General features: G+C 38.5%; 1 protein-coding gene and 1 long non-coding RNA gene across 2 annotated transcripts; one reads left to right on the top strand and one right to left on the bottom strand.

Annotated features, from left to right (window-relative positions):
- Positions 1 to 1,614: 1,614 nt before the first annotated feature.
- On the top strand, positions 1,615 to 12,377 carry LOC126621358 (uncharacterized). Its single transcript, XM_050289796.1, has 21 exons — positions 1,615 to 2,024; positions 2,129 to 2,213; positions 2,863 to 2,902; positions 2,988 to 3,236; positions 3,422 to 3,521; positions 3,599 to 3,673; positions 4,067 to 4,165; positions 4,859 to 4,975; positions 5,118 to 5,233; positions 5,446 to 5,545; positions 5,621 to 5,979; positions 6,312 to 6,642; positions 7,160 to 7,377; positions 7,861 to 8,079; positions 8,645 to 8,831; positions 9,439 to 9,689; positions 9,838 to 9,930; positions 10,021 to 10,122; positions 10,478 to 10,835; positions 10,950 to 11,087; positions 11,167 to 12,377. The coding sequence occupies exons 1-21, from the start codon at positions 1,893 to 1,895 to the stop codon at positions 12,037 to 12,039; spliced, it is 4,242 nt and encodes a 1,413-aa protein (XP_050145753.1). The 5' UTR covers positions 1,615 to 1,892; the 3' UTR covers positions 12,040 to 12,377.
- A 520-nt stretch (positions 12,378 to 12,897) lies between these two features.
- On the bottom strand, positions 12,898 to 17,806 carry LOC126621456 (uncharacterized). Its single transcript, XR_007622979.1, has 3 exons — positions 16,137 to 17,806; positions 15,074 to 15,130; positions 12,898 to 13,366 (listed from the first exon to the last, which is right to left on the bottom strand). It is a non-coding gene; the product is annotated as an uncharacterized LOC126621456 (long non-coding RNA).
- Between the last annotated feature and the right edge of the window lie 1,008 nt (positions 17,807 to 18,814).

Genomic DNA, 18,814 nt, shown 5'->3' with positions numbered 1-18,814 from the left:
TCCCCCTACCCCCCAACGAACCATTCCCATCAAATCCCCCTTCCCCCGACGACCCACTCCCGTCAAATCCCACCCCCCTCCCCGACGACCCACTCCGTTAAATCCCCCTTCCCCCGACGACCCACTCCCTTCAAATCCCACCTCCCCCCCCTCGACGACCCACTCCCGTTAAATCCTCATTCCCCCCAACCCGAGCCTCGCCTTTTCCCTGCAACCCAATCCCACAAATTCCACCTCCCAAAAATCATTCCCTTCACCATCTTCATCCCTACTCCCAATCCTAACACCACCGAACTGTGTGGATCTGAGTTCGCGGGGGGTGGGGGAAGGGGTTAATGGGATCTCAACCCAGAAAAGAAAAGCAAAAAAAAAAAAAAATGCACAAATATGGGATCTAGGTTCGCGAGGGGGGGTGGGGGAAGGGGTTAATGGGATATGGGGGGTTCGCCGGGGGGGGGGGTTGCCGGAGAGAGAGTCAGAGAGGGAGAGAAAGGAGTGAGAAAGCAGAAGGAGGAGAGAGAGTGATGGATATAGGATTGGCGTTGGGGCGAATAGAAAGCGAGAAGAAGGTGAGGATTTTGGATCTGGGGAGTTTAGGGTTTGAGAGAGAGAGTGAGGAGAGTGGGAGGAGGGTCAAACCGCTGAGGAGGAAGGTGTTGGCGGTGGTGACCTGGCGGAGTTGTGTGGGTTTTGGATCTGGGTGGTTTGGGGTTTGAGAGAGAGATTGAGGAGAGTGAGGAGAGTGGGATGAGGGTCGGGGGTCGGGGGTTGGGTCGGAATGGGCTCAACGTTCTGGTCGTCTCCGTGGCGGTGAATTTGGGTCCTGCGCTGCATCGCGGCCTGTACCACAGAGCTCTCTCTCTGATCCCTCTACTCCTCACGGAGGTCCTTTGTCACCACCCAATCTCGCCGTCGACCGGGATTTCTCATCGTCGCCTTGCTGCTCCTGCTCATTGTCGTCTTCGACGACGAAGATGATGCGGGTGAGGATGACGTCCTTGCAGTTTGGGAGGGATATAGGTTTCGCGCCGGAGGGGTGGTAATGGGATCTGGGTTAGGTTTCGCGTCGGGGGGGGCGTGGTAATGGGATCTGGGTTGGGGGGTGGTCGTATGGGGTATGGGTTTCACGGGGATATGGGATCTGGGTTGTTCTCTGGTTTTTTTTTTTTTTTTTCCTTCAAAGGTGCAGGTATGGGGTGGGGGAAGATGGGAGCAGGGAAGAAGAAGGCTAAGGGGGGTTCACGGGGGTGGGGTTTTGTTCAGATTCTGGGTTTTTATTTTTTTTTAAATTTAGAAGATTTAGGTATTTTTTAAAAAAAATTAAAAAATTATTTTTTTTGCCACATGACAGCCTCATCAGCACAAATGTGGCAGCCACGTCAGCATTTAACAGACTAATGGATGGAAAATCTAACGGAGGTGTTATTTTGAAATAAAATGGTACTGGATGTATGAAAGTGAAATGTTTTAAAGTTGTTGTATGAGGTTGTAATTGACCTCAAACCTGAGGGGCTACTATGTAATTTACTCGAGAAAAAGAACAATGAAAATATGGAAATTTGTATACAGCAGGAAAAGGTCCGTTTGCAGACGCTGGTCAAAATAGACAGAGTAACGGCGCGGTAAATGAAAAATTGGCCGAGAACTCGCTGCAAACATTAGAAAAAGAAAAGGAAGTCCGATCTCATTAGAGATTCAGAAGCAGAGAGGGAGGCGTTGAATACTCGCATTTGGCATTTGGCATTTGGAGTTCGAAATCCACCGACCATCTCTCTTCTTCTTCTCCTTCCCCTCTCAAAATCTAGGGCATAAGAAAATGTGCTGTTGGATCTGAAACTTGAGCAAGTAAGCTGCTTTTCGATCGATTTCGCGTTTCAATCGAAATCGGATAAATGTTGCGGTTACGAGCATTCCGGCCGACCAATGACAAGATCGTCAAGATTCAGTTGCATCCCACGCATCCATGGCTGGTCACCGCCGACGCCTCCGATCACGTTTCCGTTTGGAATTGGGAACACCGTCAGGTACCTCTCTCTCTCCTCTCTCCTCTCTCTCTCTCTCTCTCTCTCTCTCTCTCTCCAATTCCACACTTCGTGTTCGTGATTCGACTGTGCTGGATTCGAATTAGGTGATTTACGAGCTCAAAGCTGGGGGCGTTGATCAGAGGCGTTTGGTTGGCGCCAAGTTGGAGAAGCTCGCCGAGGGCGAATCAGGTACTGAATCCTGAAATATGATTTTAGTTGCTACGATGCTCGTGAAATTCGATTCGAACTGTGTTTAAATTAGTGCTGCTTCTGAATTTCCGAGATCTGATTGGACAAATTTAGCTTAGGAGTAGCTGAATGCTTTTGCAGAAGCATATTGATTAACCGATGATTGCGAATTTCACTAACAATTCATTTGTGCAGCTAAATACGCAATTTTGGATAGAGTTAACTCTATTAACTGTTCTTGCATTTACTCAGGCAAAACCATAACCATTACTAATTGCCTTATAGTATAAAAAGAAGGTAGTGTACTGTTCAGCTTAAGCATCAGCGTCGAACTCAGTTTGTCCAGTCGGGATTCAATAGGTTCTGGTCTGGAATCTAAGTGGCGTTACAATTAGCTGCTCTTAGATCAATACTGGCACAATTAAACTTAAGATCAATGCACAGATTTTTACGCGAGTTCAAAAGTTGTCGTCTCTCAATGGTTTTGTTTCTTATCTTTAGCTTGAACACTGGCAAAATATGATATTTGGACAACAAGAGAGCTAGTTTGGCTCAGTAATTGTTTAAGATTTCTAAATTTCCACTCTTAAACCAGAGAATTATATTTATATATATCTTTCTAATTGTTGTGTCTGCTTGTGGTTGATAGATTCTAAAGGGAAGCCCACAGAAGCCATTCGTGGAGGGAGGTAATAGATCACTGCAATTGCGTTATTGTCCATTTCTTTTTATTAAAACCTACACACACACTGAGGGCATATGCTTCCTTAACAGTGTTAAGCAGGTAAACTTCTTTGATGATGACGTGCGCTATTGGCAACTTTGGCGTAACCGCTCCACAGCTGCTGAGGCTCCCACATCCGTCAGTAATGTTTCATCAGCTTTTAGTTCTCCTGCTCCATCAACTAAAGGAAGACATTTTCTTGTCATTTGTTGTGAAAACAAAGCCATATTTTTGGACTTGGTAACAATGCGAGGCCGTGATGTACCAAAATCAGAGCTTGACAATAAATCGCTTCTCTGGTAAGTTTTCACTAATTTTCAGTATGTTTATACATATGTTTCATTCACTTGAAGCAGTGGCATTTATTATACAGTACTGGTACATACAAATATATATTGAATGAGATTAACAAATCTCTTGAGTTTTGCTTTTGTTTTTGACATTTTTGTGCTCTATTTCTTGTTTCCCTCAATGAATCTTGCAGTATGGAATTCCTTTCTAGATCTGCTGTTGCAGATGTTCCTCTTGTTGCTTTTGGTGGATCAGATGGTGTTATTAGAGTACTTTCAATGATGACATGGAAGGTTTGTGTTTTCCCAAATTTTCTAACATGCCGGCTATGAATATCCCTTGCTTTATGTGATATACTTGCTTCCTGCAGCTTGTAAGGAGATACACAGGAGGTCATAAAGGATCCATAGCTTGTTTGATGACATTCGTGGCTTCTTCTGGCGAGGTAGATTTTTTACTTCCAAAAGATGAAATCAAATTACTTTATGGCATGTGTTTATGCTATCTTTCTTTGTGAACTATTTTTTTAAAATTATTTATTTACTATTTTAGTTTGTATCTGAGTGTTCAAATACCATAGCATAGGTGGCTTGATGTATCACTTGATTGTGCCTCTGGAGCTTCCTAAAATGTTATTATCTCCTTATTCTTCAAGTTCATTCAGATAGCACTTTGGTGGAAGTAATTTCTCTATTCACTCAGCAGCATGATGTAAAAAAAATCAAGGAATTACGATATAGAGATGCCGAGCTGTTATGAGTGTTCATCAGTTATACATCAAAGTACTGGATACATGTGTTTAAATGCTTCTTGTTTCTACATGTAAACATTATTGCAGGCACTTCTGGTTTCGGGGGGTAGTGATGGGTTGCTTGTAGTTTGGAGTGCAGATCATGGTCAAGATTCACGAGAACTCGTGCCGAAACTAAGTTTAAAGGCAATTATCTCTTCTTTTCTTATCACATCTCTCTTATTTTTCTTTGACCACTATAAGGTTAGGTTACTGATTCATTATTTATTCCACATTATGGTTGTGGTATGAAAGTTATATGCAAATTTGAAACCTAGGCTGATCAATGTTGTCATATTATTTAAAATTTAATAGGGACATGTGACACCCTGTTTGCTTAAACGGGTCTAAGATGTCCAATGTTGTGATTTTGAGACAATGTAAACCTCACCGGTGCCTAGTGTTGGCTTGGTGAAATTGGACTCCAATTATATCTTTGTTTATTTAATCAAACTGTAGATTTTAATTGGGCATCTTTGTTGAGGAATTTTAAAGATATTCCTTTTGGTGCATTCTTCTTCTTCTTTTTCGTTTTTTATGGGGAGGGAGAGGGGTAGAGATGAATGGATTGTAGTATGTGTTTATGGGTAAAGATGTTAGTCTGGATTTGATGGACTTTCCTTTGGTGGTATATCATTGTTTTTCATCCATTTTTTTATGAATAGAATGTGTTTCTTGTAAATAATTAAAATCTCTGTTACATTGAACTCCATGTATTGACCTTCTTTCAGTTCATTCTTTCTGCGTGCATGAATGTAGGAGCTTTATGTGTTTACATTTTTTCTGGATGACGTAGTTGAACTATTTGAGATTTGATTATAGGCATTTCTTCTATGACAGGCACATGATGGTGGGGTTGTGGCTGTTGAACTTTCTAGAGTGATTGGAGGTGCTCCCCAGCTTATCTCTATTGGTGCAGATAAGACGTTAGCTATATGGGACACAGTTTCGTTTAAGGTATTCCAATGTCTAAGGAAGGGCTTTGTGCAGTGCAACTGGTTTCTGTTGAATGTTGGTGTTTACCTTCTTATTTATTTATTTTTGGTGAAGATGTTTACCTTCTATTTAATTATATATTTCGTCTGCTTTTCTCTTTCAGGAGTTGCGGCGTATTAAGCCTGTTCCAAAACTTGCTTGCCACAGTGTAGCATCCTGGTGCCACCCTCGTGCTCCAAACCTTGATATATTGACTTGTGTTAAAGATTCCAATATATGGTATGCACAAAGTTTTCATTCTAGTGGTTTCCATTACAAATTTCCATCAGTTAATGTTTTTGGTTCAAAACAGTGGATTTATGAACAGAATCTCTTCTTTTTTTAGCCGTAAAAATGTTGGACATAACTTGCTTATGAGATCTGTGTTTGGTATCATTTCCTTTTCTTCGTTCCTTATGAATTCCCCAAAAAATGTTTGAAAAATTTCTCAGGGCTATTGAACACCAGACTTATTCTGCACTCACAAGGCCGTTGTGTGAGCTCTCATCACTAATCCCCCCACAAGTAATTGCACCGAACAAGAAAATTAGGGTAAGTCACTTTTATGCTTATTAGGTTTTTTTTATATAACTTCATAACAGACACTTACACCCAACTGTATCACAGGTATACTGTATGGTCGCACATCCTTTACAGCCCCACCTTGTTGCTACTGGAACCAATGTTGGGGTCATTATCAGCGAGTTTGACCCAAGATCGCTTCCAGCTGTAGCTCCCTTGCCAACACCATCAGGGAGTCGAGAGCATAATGCGGTATATGTGATTGAAAGGGAACTTAGGCTACTAAACTTTCAGTTATCCCAGACAGCAAATCCATCTCTTGGAAATAATGCTTCTTTGTCGGAAGCAGGAAGGCTTAGGGGGGAGTCACCAGAAACATTATATGTCAAACAGATAAAGAAGCACATTAGTACACCTGTTCCGCATGATTCCTATTCAGTTCTCTCAGTAAGCGGTTCGGGAAAGTAAGTTGCATCTGGCACTGGAAATGCCAGTCTTTAACTACAGTAATTTCATTCTTTGTATAGGTGAAATGGTTAGATCGATAGCATTAGTATTAGGTTGATACAGTATAATGCATCAATATCAGCCTTTGTATTAAACATTCATGGAAGAGTCCAATTAATGCATATTGTTTACAATGTTGTCTTGACCATGTCTCTAGGTATGTTGTATTCTCTGTGATACATGTCATCTGAAATTACCTATGATCTTTATTCCAACGTGTCATGATTTTTCATCTTTTTATTTGGAGCTTCAGTACTCACATGGTAATGATTACTTCTACATATTTCAGGTATCTTGCAGTTGTGTGGCCTGATATCCCGTACTTCTCTATCTACAAAGTTAGTGATTGGTCAATCGTTGATTCAGGCAGTGCAAGGCTTCTGGCTTGGGATACATGTCGGGACAGATTTGCTATACTAGAGTCTACATTACCACCTCGAATTCCTGTAATTCATAAGGGAGGATCATCGAGAAAAGCAAAAGAAGCTGCTGCAGCTGCAGCACAAGCTGCTGCGGCAGCTGCCTCTGCTGCTTCTGCAGCTAACGTACAAGTTCGCATCTTACTGGATGATGGCACATCAAATATTTTAATGAGATCTATAGGTGCTCGCAGTGACCCGGTATTTATTCTGTTCTGCCTGGTCTATGGTTATAGTGATTTTAGTTGTGAGTTTTAAAATGCGTAGGGTTTTTTATCGACCAAGAAATAAATTGCCTAGTGTTTCAAATTATAAGTTTGTTCCTCATGGCATTGTTCTTGCATTGAAAACAATTAAACAAAATCCTTATGTGGTCTACGCGTTTGAATTTGTTTAGATCCTGAGTGATAAGGGCTTCTTTGGTTCCTTTACGAATAACAATTTTCTGTAAGTAAGCTCACAAACAAAGCATGCAGCCACATGAGCTTTCGAAAGTTAGAACAATTTTCATAAAACAAACTAGAAAGGTTTTTCTGAAATTGTTCTGACATTAAATATCTCTTATAAAAGTTTCAAATGTTTTACGCATTGGCCAGAAACTTATAGGAAGCACTTCAAATAGAAATGCAATGATGGACTCTTCCATTAATATTTTGGTGTAGATTGTGTAGCAAGTTTGACAGTTAAGATTCCTTTCTAATTCAAAATTATATTCTAGGTCATTGGCTTGCATGGAGGAGCACTTCTTGGTGTTGCATATCGAACATCACGGAGAATTAGCCCTATGGCTGCAACAGCTATTTCAACAATTCAATCCATGCCCCTGTCTGGATTTGGAGGTGCTGGGCATTCTTCTTTTTCCACTTTTGATGATGGATTTTCTTCTAATAGATCTTCCTCTGCTGAGGCTGCACCACAAAACTTTCAGCTATACAGGCAAGAAATTTTTTTTCTTTTGTTTTATTTGCATGCTAAGTATTTTATTTCAAGGTACTAGGAAATGCAGTAGTCCTATGGAGTTTCTTCATTCCTTCATAGTTTATTAAAAAATGGATTTTTATTTGATATAGCTCATCAGTTTTTGTGTTTTAGAAATGTGAATCAAGCGTTTCACAACCTTACCTTAGCCCGTTCTCTCTCTCCATTTCTTCAGTGCTTCAAATTTCTCACAAGTCCTTCATTGAGGATGTTTGAACTTTTCTTTTCAATTAGTCCTTGCAGATATTGTAAGTTAGATTACTTGCACACAAACTTGTCTCACTTTCACCTACCTGCTCCATGCTGGAATAAATTTTAAATGTTGATTTCTAAAGGTAGCTTAGTGCGTTATGATGTGTAAAGGCTTTTTCAATGGGTATCTATGGATATAAGATCAAGAATAGTTTTCCTTTTAATCCCAAGTGATACCTGACTATGCAGTTGGGAAACTTTTCAACCTGTTGGTGGTCTACTTCCTCAGCCAGAATGGACAGCGTGGGATCAAACGGTTGAGTATTGTGCTTTTGCATATCAGAAATACATTGTCATATCTTCTTTGCGCCCGCAATATAGATATTTGGGAGATGTCGCAATTCCTTACGCTACTGGTGCTGTTTGGCATAGGCGACAGTTGTTTGTGGTTACGCCTACCACAATTGAGTAAGATATACTGATTGTCCCAAAAATTCTGTCTTTGCATCTGTAACAGTTTCTTGGAATAGATGAGAATGGTTTTTTCAGGAAAAAATGTTATTTGATTTACAATCAGACAAAAACTATTGTTAATTTGTGACACGGCATAATAGAAGATCTTGACTTCTAGTAACTTGATCTTGGAAAGCCTCTAAACCTCGTCTGGCTATGATATTACATGTGGGCCACACAAAAACTCAAAGTTGTCAAAGCTGAAAGCTATGCTAAAAAAAATTTTGATTCAGTTGATGCACCATAGCCTCGGCTGGAGAAAAACTCAGGTTTTTGAGTGTTGAGGTATAACTGCATATGAACTCAAGACATTACGACCTGAGTTTGCATTGCTTTTGTAATACTGGTGTCAAGAAAGTTGTTGCTATCTTTCAACTCTATTTTGCTTTGTTGTGATTTCTTTGGATTATTTTACTTCAACAAATAAGAATGCAGAATAGAATTGTAAATTGAATTGATACTAAGGCAATAAAAAATGTCGCAGCATATGAACTGTGCCTTATTAAGCTGCATTTTGCAGATGTGTTTTTGCGGATGCTGGAGTTGCACCTGTTGATATTGAAACTAAAAAGAGGAAAGAGGAAATGAAACAAAAGGAGGCACAAGCAAGAGCCCTTGCTGAGCATGGTGAATTAGCACTAATTGCAGTTGAAGGTCCGCAATCTGTTACTCAAGAAAGGATAGCACTGAGGCCCCCGATGCTACAGGTAAAGAGTTCCCAAAAGTATAACTCTGCTGACCGTTCGTTGGCTAAGATAGAAAGATACAAATGATGCTTTTCTCACATTTTATTTGGCATTCGTGCCGTATTTTCAATGAGAAATCGTATAAGATCTGTAAAGATTTTAAGTGTCTTACTGGAAACTTCTATACGTCAATGTGCTTAGATTGTTTTAACCAAATCGGATATGTTTTGATATGTTCTAATACACTAAAAGTTGGTTAAAATGGGAAAATGGGAAAATTCTGATTCTTGGTTCTAAGGTATTAATCGAATTGTATGTTTAATTGATAAGAAAATTCTGCAAAGAATTTTCTTTATTGGTAACTAAATAATCTCTTTATATTTGATTGTGTAAGATTTAATGGATTAGCTAATCCAAGTTGAATTCTTCATTTTTTATTATATTTGCGGCTTTAGAAGCATGGTTCCATTTCATTCTACCGACTTTATATAAGCGGTTTGGCATAGAATTGTAATAGCTGGAGAGTTTAAAGAAGTTAGAGTCAAAATGCAATTGCTGTAAATCAAATCCTAATACTATTTTGGTTAAATGTAGTCATTTGTCTTTTCTTATTTTTCTTCTGTTTTAGGTGGTGCGATTAGCCTCATTTCAGCATGCCCCTTCTGTGCCTCCTTTCTTAACATTATCGAAACAGTCTAGAAGTGACGGGGACGATTCAGGGATATTAAAAGAGTTTGAAGAAAGAAGGGTTAATGAGATAGCTGTTGGTGGTGGAGGGGTCTCAGTGGCAGTTACTCGTTTTCCAACAGAACAGAAGCGGCCTGTTGGGCCTCTAGTTGTGGTGGGTGTCAGAGATGGTGTTCTTTGGCTAATTGATAGGTAAAGACTAATGAGCCCCATTTTTCACAATTAAGTTGTTAAGAATGTATGCTAAATTATTTCCATGTATAAAACATATGTGCATGACTTCTATGTGATTAGTATATGATTGCAAACATGAATGATTTTTTTTTGTATTTCCCTGCAGATATATGAGTGCTCATGCCTTATCCCTTAGCCACCCTGGGATCCGTTGTCGGTGTCTTGCCGCTTATGGAGATGCAATTAGTGCTGTCAAGTGGTATCAATCTTTCTTTTTACAGTTTCATTCATACATGTCTAACTATATGATTTTTTTCCTTGTAATTCCTATTGTTTTTGTTTTATGCAGGGCAAGTAGGCTTGGCAGAGAACATCATGATGATTTAGCACAATTTTTGCTAGGCATGGGTTATGCTACCGAAGCACTTCACTTGCCTGGAATATCTAAGAGGTATGCCACAAATAAACTCACCCCTTGTGTGTTCGATGTCATATTGCCTACTGTTGCTTTCTTTATCTTTTATTTTTTATGATTAATATTTCCATTTCAAGGATCAACTTTTATTTTTGTCAAGTATACAACTATGTATCACTCTGGCCATAGACTGACATGGCTTACATGGTTCAATTTTCGGTTGATGTGTCTGGCATACAGGCGCTTTGTATGTGTTGGATCCTTATGTTTTTGTAGTGATAGCAAAAAGCTTTTCAACTCTTAAAGTTAATGTGTTGGAAATTATGGCATGCAAATGGTAGCCGTTTCATCTCAATTTGAACCGTATCTCTTGTTATCCCTTTTTTTGTAGGTTGGAGTTTGATTTGGCCATGCAGAGCAGTGATTTGAAAAGAGCTCTTCAGTGCCTTCTTACAATGAGCAACAGCAGGGACGTAGGACAAGAGAATACATCATTTGATTTGAAAGACATTCTAACTGTAACGACTAAGAAAGAAAATGTGCTGGAAGCTGTCCAAGGAATAGTGAAATTCGTAAAGGAGTTTTTGGATCTTATTGATGCGGCGGATGCTACTGGACAGGCTGAAATTGCTCGGGAAGCTCTTAAGAGGTTGGGTGCTGCAGCTTCTGTAAAGGGAGCTTTACAGGGTCATGAATTAAGAGGACAAGCTCTACGCCTGGCCAATCATGGAGAGTTGACACGGCTAAACGTATGTTATCCATATCTGGACATGCTTTTCTTGCGTGCTAGTTCACATGATTTTGATAGTCCTTTCTAGAGAATTCTGATTGTCCTTTCTAAAGACAGTTGCTTTGCGCTGCAGAATTTGGTAAACAATTTAATATCAGTTGGCTCTGGACGTGAAGCAGCATTTGCAGCTGCAGTTTTGGGAGACAATGCCCTCATGGAGAAGGCGTGGCAGGATACTGGAATGCTCGCTGAGGCTGTGCTTCATGCCCATGTATGACGTGATTTATGCTTGTTCATCTACCTCAGTTTATTACTTTGACCTGACTGCCTCATGGGGATTTTCTCTGCAGGCTCATGGGCGACCAACATTGAAGAACTTGGTTCAGACTTGGAATAAAATGCTACAAAAGGAGGTTGACCACACGCCAACGACGAAAACAGATGCTGCTGCTGCATTTTTGGCTTCTCTGGAGGAACCCAAGCTTACAAGTTTAGCAGATGCTGCCAAGAAACCACCGATTGAAATTCTTCCTCCCGGGATGCCGTCTCTTTCAGCTCCTCCTATTTCTATGCCAAAGAAACCAGCTCCGGGGGCTCAGAATACACTGCAGCAACCAGGCAAGCCGTTGATGTTAGAAGCTGCCCCTACCACCACACCCGCACCTTCAGGTACGCCACAACAACCAGATTCAGGATCAGATGTTAAGCCTCCTGCTTCGTCATCAGAGAGTGATCCAGCTAATCCAGCTCCAGCTGCTTCAGGAGAAAGTGTCCCAGGAACTTCTACGGGTAATGGGGCACCATCAGATGCCCCACCTCAAGCGCCTCAACCAGAAGTCCAATCCCAAGTGCCCCAATCAGAGGCCCCATCGGAAGGGCCGCAATCAGAGGCTGCATCGCAAGCTCCCCAATCAGAGGCTGCCTCCCAAGCACCCCAATCAGAGGCTGCATCCCAAGCACCCCAATCAGAGGCCCCATCCCAAGCACCCCAACCAGAGGCCCCATCCCAAGAGCCTCAATCAGAGGCCCTGCCCCAAGCTCCCCAGTCAGAGGCCCTGCCTGAAACGCCACAGTCAGAGACCTTACCCCAAGCTCCACAACCGGAAGCTCCACAACCTGCCGTCCCAACCCAGACGGCACCATTACAAACCCAGGTGCCACCCATTCAGCAAACCAATGCTCCAAAAAGATTGCCACTAGATGAGGATTTTTTCCGAATGTGATCCCCGACAATATTGCTCCGAAACCCTTTGTGGTTCATACCACCGTCAAAATTTTAGTGATTCGTCCAATAGAAGCTCCACCCGCATTTCATACAAAGGAACCATGGTCGTCTCAACATTCTGTTCATCTTCGGGCGAAGTGATAATGTTATCAAATAGTTGTAGTCATGTTTATATTTCATGTAACCTGTGTTCTTTTTAACATGTTATTCTTCTGTGTATGGTCTGCATCATTTAGTGCGTTTTCTTGTTCGTTCTGTTTTGTTGATTCAGCTGATTTGATTTGGTGAGGGAGCCTTACTAATAGAATGACATTGCATTTGCCGGCTTTATTCAAATTCTGTACTCCCACTGGCGTTATTGATCTTTTGTTTTTTATGAAGTTAAAATTTCCTAGTTTATTTGCAATTTTTTTATGGTACATACCACCAAGTGGTCTAAAAATCGTTAGATCGTATATACAAGTCTAATAAATCTCTGCAACGGTTAGATTTCGCAATAAATTATTAATGAGCGGTACGTGCTACTGTAGTTAGACCGGTATATATGCCTTGAAGTTTTAACCGTTCTTTTACTGTGCTCCATTTTTCAAGCAAACTATTAGCTACGGTAACTTGTGTTTTTCAGTTCCATGCTCTTAAACATTGCCCAGTGATCGGCCGAAATAGTCCGAAACTCTTTTTAAGCTTTTTTTTTTTTTGGTAACTTTTTAAAAATAAAATTATGTAGATTATTCTAATTATTTTTAAAAATATTTATAATCCGATAAACAACGAAAAATCACTAAATTGACTCTATGAAACGTGAAAACCATGGAACAACATGGAAAACCCTTTCTATACATGAAACGCATGAAACAAGAGTTAGTGAAATCCTATTAATATACTCTTTCTACTATATTGGCAGGACGGGTCTTAGTGTTGAAAAGGATGGTATTTTCCCGCCAGGCCATGCAAGTGCATTGTCTGCAACAAGAGCATACTTAAACAATACCACTGCTATGTCATCCACCACGGGCATCAACCCCAAAAGGTGATTTAAAAGCTGGGAGAGTGCTCCGATTCAATATTAAAAGCCGGCTTTGCATAGGGGCAGATCGCAGTTTTGAACTGAGCTTGAACGAGATGCTATATGTGGAAAGGCTGATTTAAAAGTATAGAATATGCCAGGGATCCTTCGAATGTTGACAGCATATGTGATGAAGCACAAATGTTAAATCAAATTCTCTTCAAGATTTACAAGCTGGTTGAAGCCGACATATACCTAGGAAACACTTATTCGATCTTCAGATTCAACTCATGGTGATCATTCAAGCACTTCGGAATTACTGTACAATATTTACAGTTAAGTGTGAATCAATTCCCGGTGACAGACTATGACTCTTGTTAACACACAGTAAAAGGAAGCACATAAACAGAATAGGTAAAGCAGTAACCACAGCCTAGACGGTAGCAAATTATCTTCTATAACATACGCCATTCACACAGTAAGCGACGCAGAACAAATATTTCTACCACAGAAATTCAGCTTTAAAAGCTTAGCATGGATAGTGCTTGCAATTTACAAGAAGAATCATTAATAAGCCTTTACATCTTAACAGAGATAAACCGTATGACTGAAATTCCATCCACAAGAAATCTATTAGTCACTTTAGAGACAAACGGAAGAGAAAGGTGAAAATAGAAACATGTGTCCTCCACACTGCAAATACACGAGCCAAGTACCATAAAGAAAATCGAAGATTTCATCAGAGTGATGGAATAGAAAGCGAGGGTTGGGGAAGGCAAATGTTTTCACATCCAGATTTCACGAAAACAGGAACACAAGTTTTAATAAATCTAAACAAAATGTTGATGATAGCATATAATTAATGCTAAGAGCCACCAGAGATGTTTGAAATTTATGCTTGAAGACATGTCTGTAAATGAGTTCCCTAGAAAGTTCCCTTCGACAACACAAAAAATAACAAAGGAGTTCCCAAGTGACGTTGATCCTCCATTATCAGATAAGGAGGATTGAATGCATTCACCAGTATTCCTATTTCGACTGTTCGTTTGGAGGGAAATAAAATTTTGATGATGGAAAAGGAGAGAGTTTTTACTTGGTGCATAATTCGATACTTTACCACTCCCTTGCAACTACTAGAGCTGCAGTGGAAATGTTCGATATACCAGTTAAAGGCGTTTGGACGAGGGACTTAAAGTTGCATGGAATTTAAGCTTAATTTGGTAGGAATGCACTACAAAATATAGATACATGAACTTAAAAATGACTAGATGCAATACATTCGGTAGGAAAAGTGTTTACGTAGTGCATTTATAATGTTCCAGTAGTAGTTTTGTAGTGCTTGAGTAGTTTGGAGTCGTAGTGTCCCTGTAATGCATTTTTAACAATTGAGTCTAGAGTTTCATGATAGAGTAAATTGTAGCTATGGTCCCTTAACTTTAACTTAATTGGAGTAATGATCCCTCAACTAAAAATCCATTACCTTTGGTCCCTCAACTTATCAAAACGTGCAGCTATGGTCCCTCAACTAAAAATCCATTACCATTGGTCCCTGAACTTTAATTCAAGTGGAGAAATGGTCCTTTAACTTTAATCTAATTGTAGCAATGGTCCTTACAATATAACTCGTTTTGACAAATTTTTTGACATAGTTGACGAAAAGAACCATAATTATACACTTTGATGAGTTGAGGTACCTTAATTATATAAATGGTTATTCCAACATAGCTTATTTTGACAAAAGTTTGACAAAATTGATGAAAAGGACTATAGCTACACATTTTGATAAGTTGAGGGACCAATGGTAATGGATTTTTAGTTGAGGGACCATTGCTCCAATTTGATTAAAGTTGAGGGACCATTTGTACAATTTACTCTTCATGATAATTTAGGGTCCCTCATCCACACTATAACAAGGACACAAAATTAACAATAGTAAAAGCACGAGTACATAAAATGATAGATAATGGAAAATTTCAGGGAAAAAAAATGTTCAATGTGTTTATAAACAAGCGCTCCAAATATATACCTGTTTCTTTTTGGTGAGCAAACTTGTGGGTGCTTCATCTTACATAGTCTGCTACGCCTGAAGTTTGAGAAATAAGAGTATTTTCATCCTTCATAAAGAAAAAGTGTACAAAAACGTCATCAAAAATAGGCAAAAAACTACAACCAACTCATTTACAACCAAGGTAACACCAACAGCTGCAAAATCACGTCTCCATCCTTCACTCTCACACTACCACTACCAAATTAGCATTGTATGCATTGCCAATTTGCCATTGTCACGGCTATTGCATTAGCAATGTTGCTTTTCATTCTTAAGTCTTCCACTTATTAGTAGATAAAAGCAGTGTTCATATCTTTTGCTTCCGTTAATTTCCAGTAATGGACTTGTTCAATCATATTAGCAACAAAATCATGTCCAGTCAATGTGCAATTGAGCACATGTTTTTTGGGTTTACTTGATAGCATTACAGTTTACCATTCAATTTAGCGATAAAGGGGTGAGAAGATGGTAAAGATACTGGTACGAGTAGGGACAAATAAGGGAAATGGAATACTCATCAACCCAACTCCAACCATATTCATCCTTTCCTACATTAAGCAACAAGTAAAAGTAAAAGAGTAAAATAAGCACCACCAAAATCAAATTCTGAATCAAAAATAGCAAATAGAACTGAAAATATTGCCAGATCGGAAATTTCATTTATTTTTCATCATCTACATCAAGCAAACCTAACAATTTTTAGTCTAATTCTAATAAAGTGCAACAATGTATTTTTGCATTAAGACCAAATACCAAACATGACTGGCAAAAATGATTTACGCACAACTAAGGCATTGCAATTGCATTAGATTTTCCGGATGTTGAATAAGGTAATTCAGAATTAAGGAAAAAACAAATATTGTTAGTAAAACAAATGATAAATATATGAGTTCAATCTGCTATCAGAGATCAGCAAATAGTTCGGTATATAGAACAAAATATAGAGGATCTATTTCATCCTTTGTGAGAAAGAGAAAGCAAGAGCAAGTTAGACTTAAGGTAGAATCTCAATGAAATAAGAAACCGCTGTCAATTCACTTACCACTAAAACACCATCTACTAGCTGGTAAAACACATCTCACCATCAACATCAACCCTACAAATACCAAGTTAGCATTGCCAAAATACGATCTGTTCATTGAGTTCACCATCACCACTGATATATATAGCATCAGCAGCCCTCATGCTTAGATCACCCATTTAATTGTCCCTCCAATATTTCACTCCAATAATCACATTTCTTCTCTGAAAAAATGACAAGAAAATGGATTTCTCACATATATACAAATATTGTGCTGTTATCGAATTACTTCCCTTACATGAAATCACATCTCCATCACAGATACTGAAATAACAATAAACCCAAGTCCAAAAATTCAAAACTCTTGAAAGGAAACCATAATCACTTTCAAAATTTTGAATTATTGGATACAGATAAGATTAAGGTTATTTCATAGTTTTCACTAATATAACCACAAAAAACAAAATAACTCAATGCCAATATATGGTACATAAACGAAGAAACTCACATGCTAAATAGTGAAGCAAAATATGATGCAATAACATATAAATGCGGGAACTAAGAACAAAAGAGAGATTATCTGCTCATGCAACCACAATGACAATCTTGATCATGCCACCTTGGCCTTCTGGTTCCTTCACAATGACCATAGCTTCTGATTCGTTAATATATATTTCTCTATTTTTATGAATTTATATACAAAAGATAAATTGAACAAAACTAAATGTACAGAATGTTTATATACTATGAAAGTTTGAAAAGCACAACAATGAGTGCAAATATAAAAAAGTATCTAAATTTGCCCTATCCCATATGCAAAATAGACCCTTTTCGTTGCTTTTATGTTCAATAAACTTCTGCTATTTGAAAATAAAACATCTAATAAAAAAGGAAAATTTAAAAATTATTTTAGGGAAGTGTCGGAAACATAGTAATGGATGCAAATAAACAAATCTTCAACTTCTACTTTCCCATATGCAAAAACCACCCTTCTTTTCAAATAAAAGCCTTCATCTTTAGATTCTTATAAGAATCAAACTTGTTTTTCGCTTCTAATATGTGTAAAGAACAAGTCATGGCTTTGGGCAAAATTATCATAAAACAAGGAGGCAAATCAGCCAAGATCAATAATTACAGTTGAATCAAAGACTAATTAGTAAATTTCACTAAAATTTTCAACATCTGCAATAGGCACAACACAACTAGCACTGACCATGGTCAGCACAAATCTTTTCAACCCCAGCCTAAGTCAGACTCCACTAAACAAACTTCTCTTAATACATTCGATATTATCCAAACTAAGGGGGTGGGGGGAGTGGGCTAAACCTTAGAATGGATTAGCCATACTAATCGGGTTTGAATTTTCCTTTGGAAAGAATCAAACATAAGGTCTCTCACTCACAAGTGAAGAGGAATACCACTAGACAGTAATACTAAGCAGCTCCCTACTAAACAAACTTAATTGGTTGAGGTACATGATTAATTCATGTGCTACAGATTAATACTGAAGTTCCATATATTATGTTTTACCAATAGCAATTTTTTTTTGACAAAATGTATTATCAATAGTGGAATGATGAGCACATTAATTCTGGATCTCACACCATGAGACTCAATAAACTCACAAAAATGATTCCACGAAAAATTTACAACAAAATGAGGTAAAAACAAATAATATTCATATCATATGCGAATTTGCATAGTTAGAGATCAAAATCATCTGCAAGTTAATATCATATGCCAAAGATAGAGCAGGTGGACCGTATGACAAGAAGAGAGAGCACGCCCGTAAACAACCATGATCCGTTCATGGGTGATGACAAGCGTGCTCTCTCTCCTTGTCACACAACATCAAACCATAGCTCAAATTAGACATCAGTAGCTACAGAAAGGAGCAGTTTATAATGTTCTAACAATCACAACAATTGTCAAGGAATCCTCCACATGCGATCGAATTTCCACACATAAATTGGGGGGAATATAAAAGGCAAGAAATTAAAATGAACTTTATACATATGAACTATATACACATACATTTACATGTATATAAAATACCAACCATAGATCTGATACCCCAATAACACAACTGACCTAGATTGTTAGCACAGAAAATTGTAGACCTAGAACAGTAGTATCATGATCGACTCCAGAGAAGTCTTACATATACCAGAACTATGGTGCTTGGTTGAAAAATTATCAAGTATGACTAGAGAATATTTAGGACCTACCCTATAATTACAGATCAAGAATTATCTTTCAGTGACACACAGAACATGAAATTAAAAAGTAAGAACACAACATAATATGCAAAATACCATCAGAAACATCATCTAGAGATTGCTAAGAAAACTATCTACAACCCCAAACCATCTAATTTTCAATAGAAATTAAACTGCTACCCTAGATGTAGAAAATATTCATCATAAATTATACAACACCCAATAAAATGTACAAAGGCTTTGAAGAATTAATGGAAAAATCTAAATATATTTCTTGTGAGCATGGATCTTCTCCATCTTGAAAACAAAGTAAATTTCATCAAATCTAGTACCAAAAGTATAAGCTTAAGTCTTATGCTAAATTAATTTTTTTAAATGCTTTGAAAGTCAATCTTACATTTCAAGCCATTATTTTTTTGCGAAAATAGTCAAATACAAACTTTTAACCTTAATTCTTACAGATTGGGACTGACGTACAGT

Source organism: Malus sylvestris, chromosome 5 (genome assembly GCF_916048215.2).
Source record: "Malus sylvestris chromosome 5, drMalSylv7.2, whole genome shotgun sequence".
Taxonomy (NCBI): domain Eukaryota; kingdom Viridiplantae; phylum Streptophyta; class Magnoliopsida; order Rosales; family Rosaceae; genus Malus; species Malus sylvestris.
This window is presented reverse-complemented; position numbering and strand designations above follow the sequence as displayed.

Excerpts from the sequence above, each read along its gene's own strand:
- LOC126621358 (XM_050289796.1), top strand. The coding sequence starts at position 1,893 with ATGTTGCGGTTACGAGCATTCCGGCCGACCAATGACAAGATCGTCAAG. Across the intron at positions 3,522-3,598 it reads TTTCAATGATGACATGGAAG|CTTGTAAGGAGATACACAGG; the intron begins GTTTGTGTTTTC and ends TGCTTCCTGCAG. Across the intron at positions 9,690-9,837 it reads GTTCTTTGGCTAATTGATAG|ATATATGAGTGCTCATGCCT; the intron begins GTAAAGACTAAT and ends ATTTCCCTGCAG.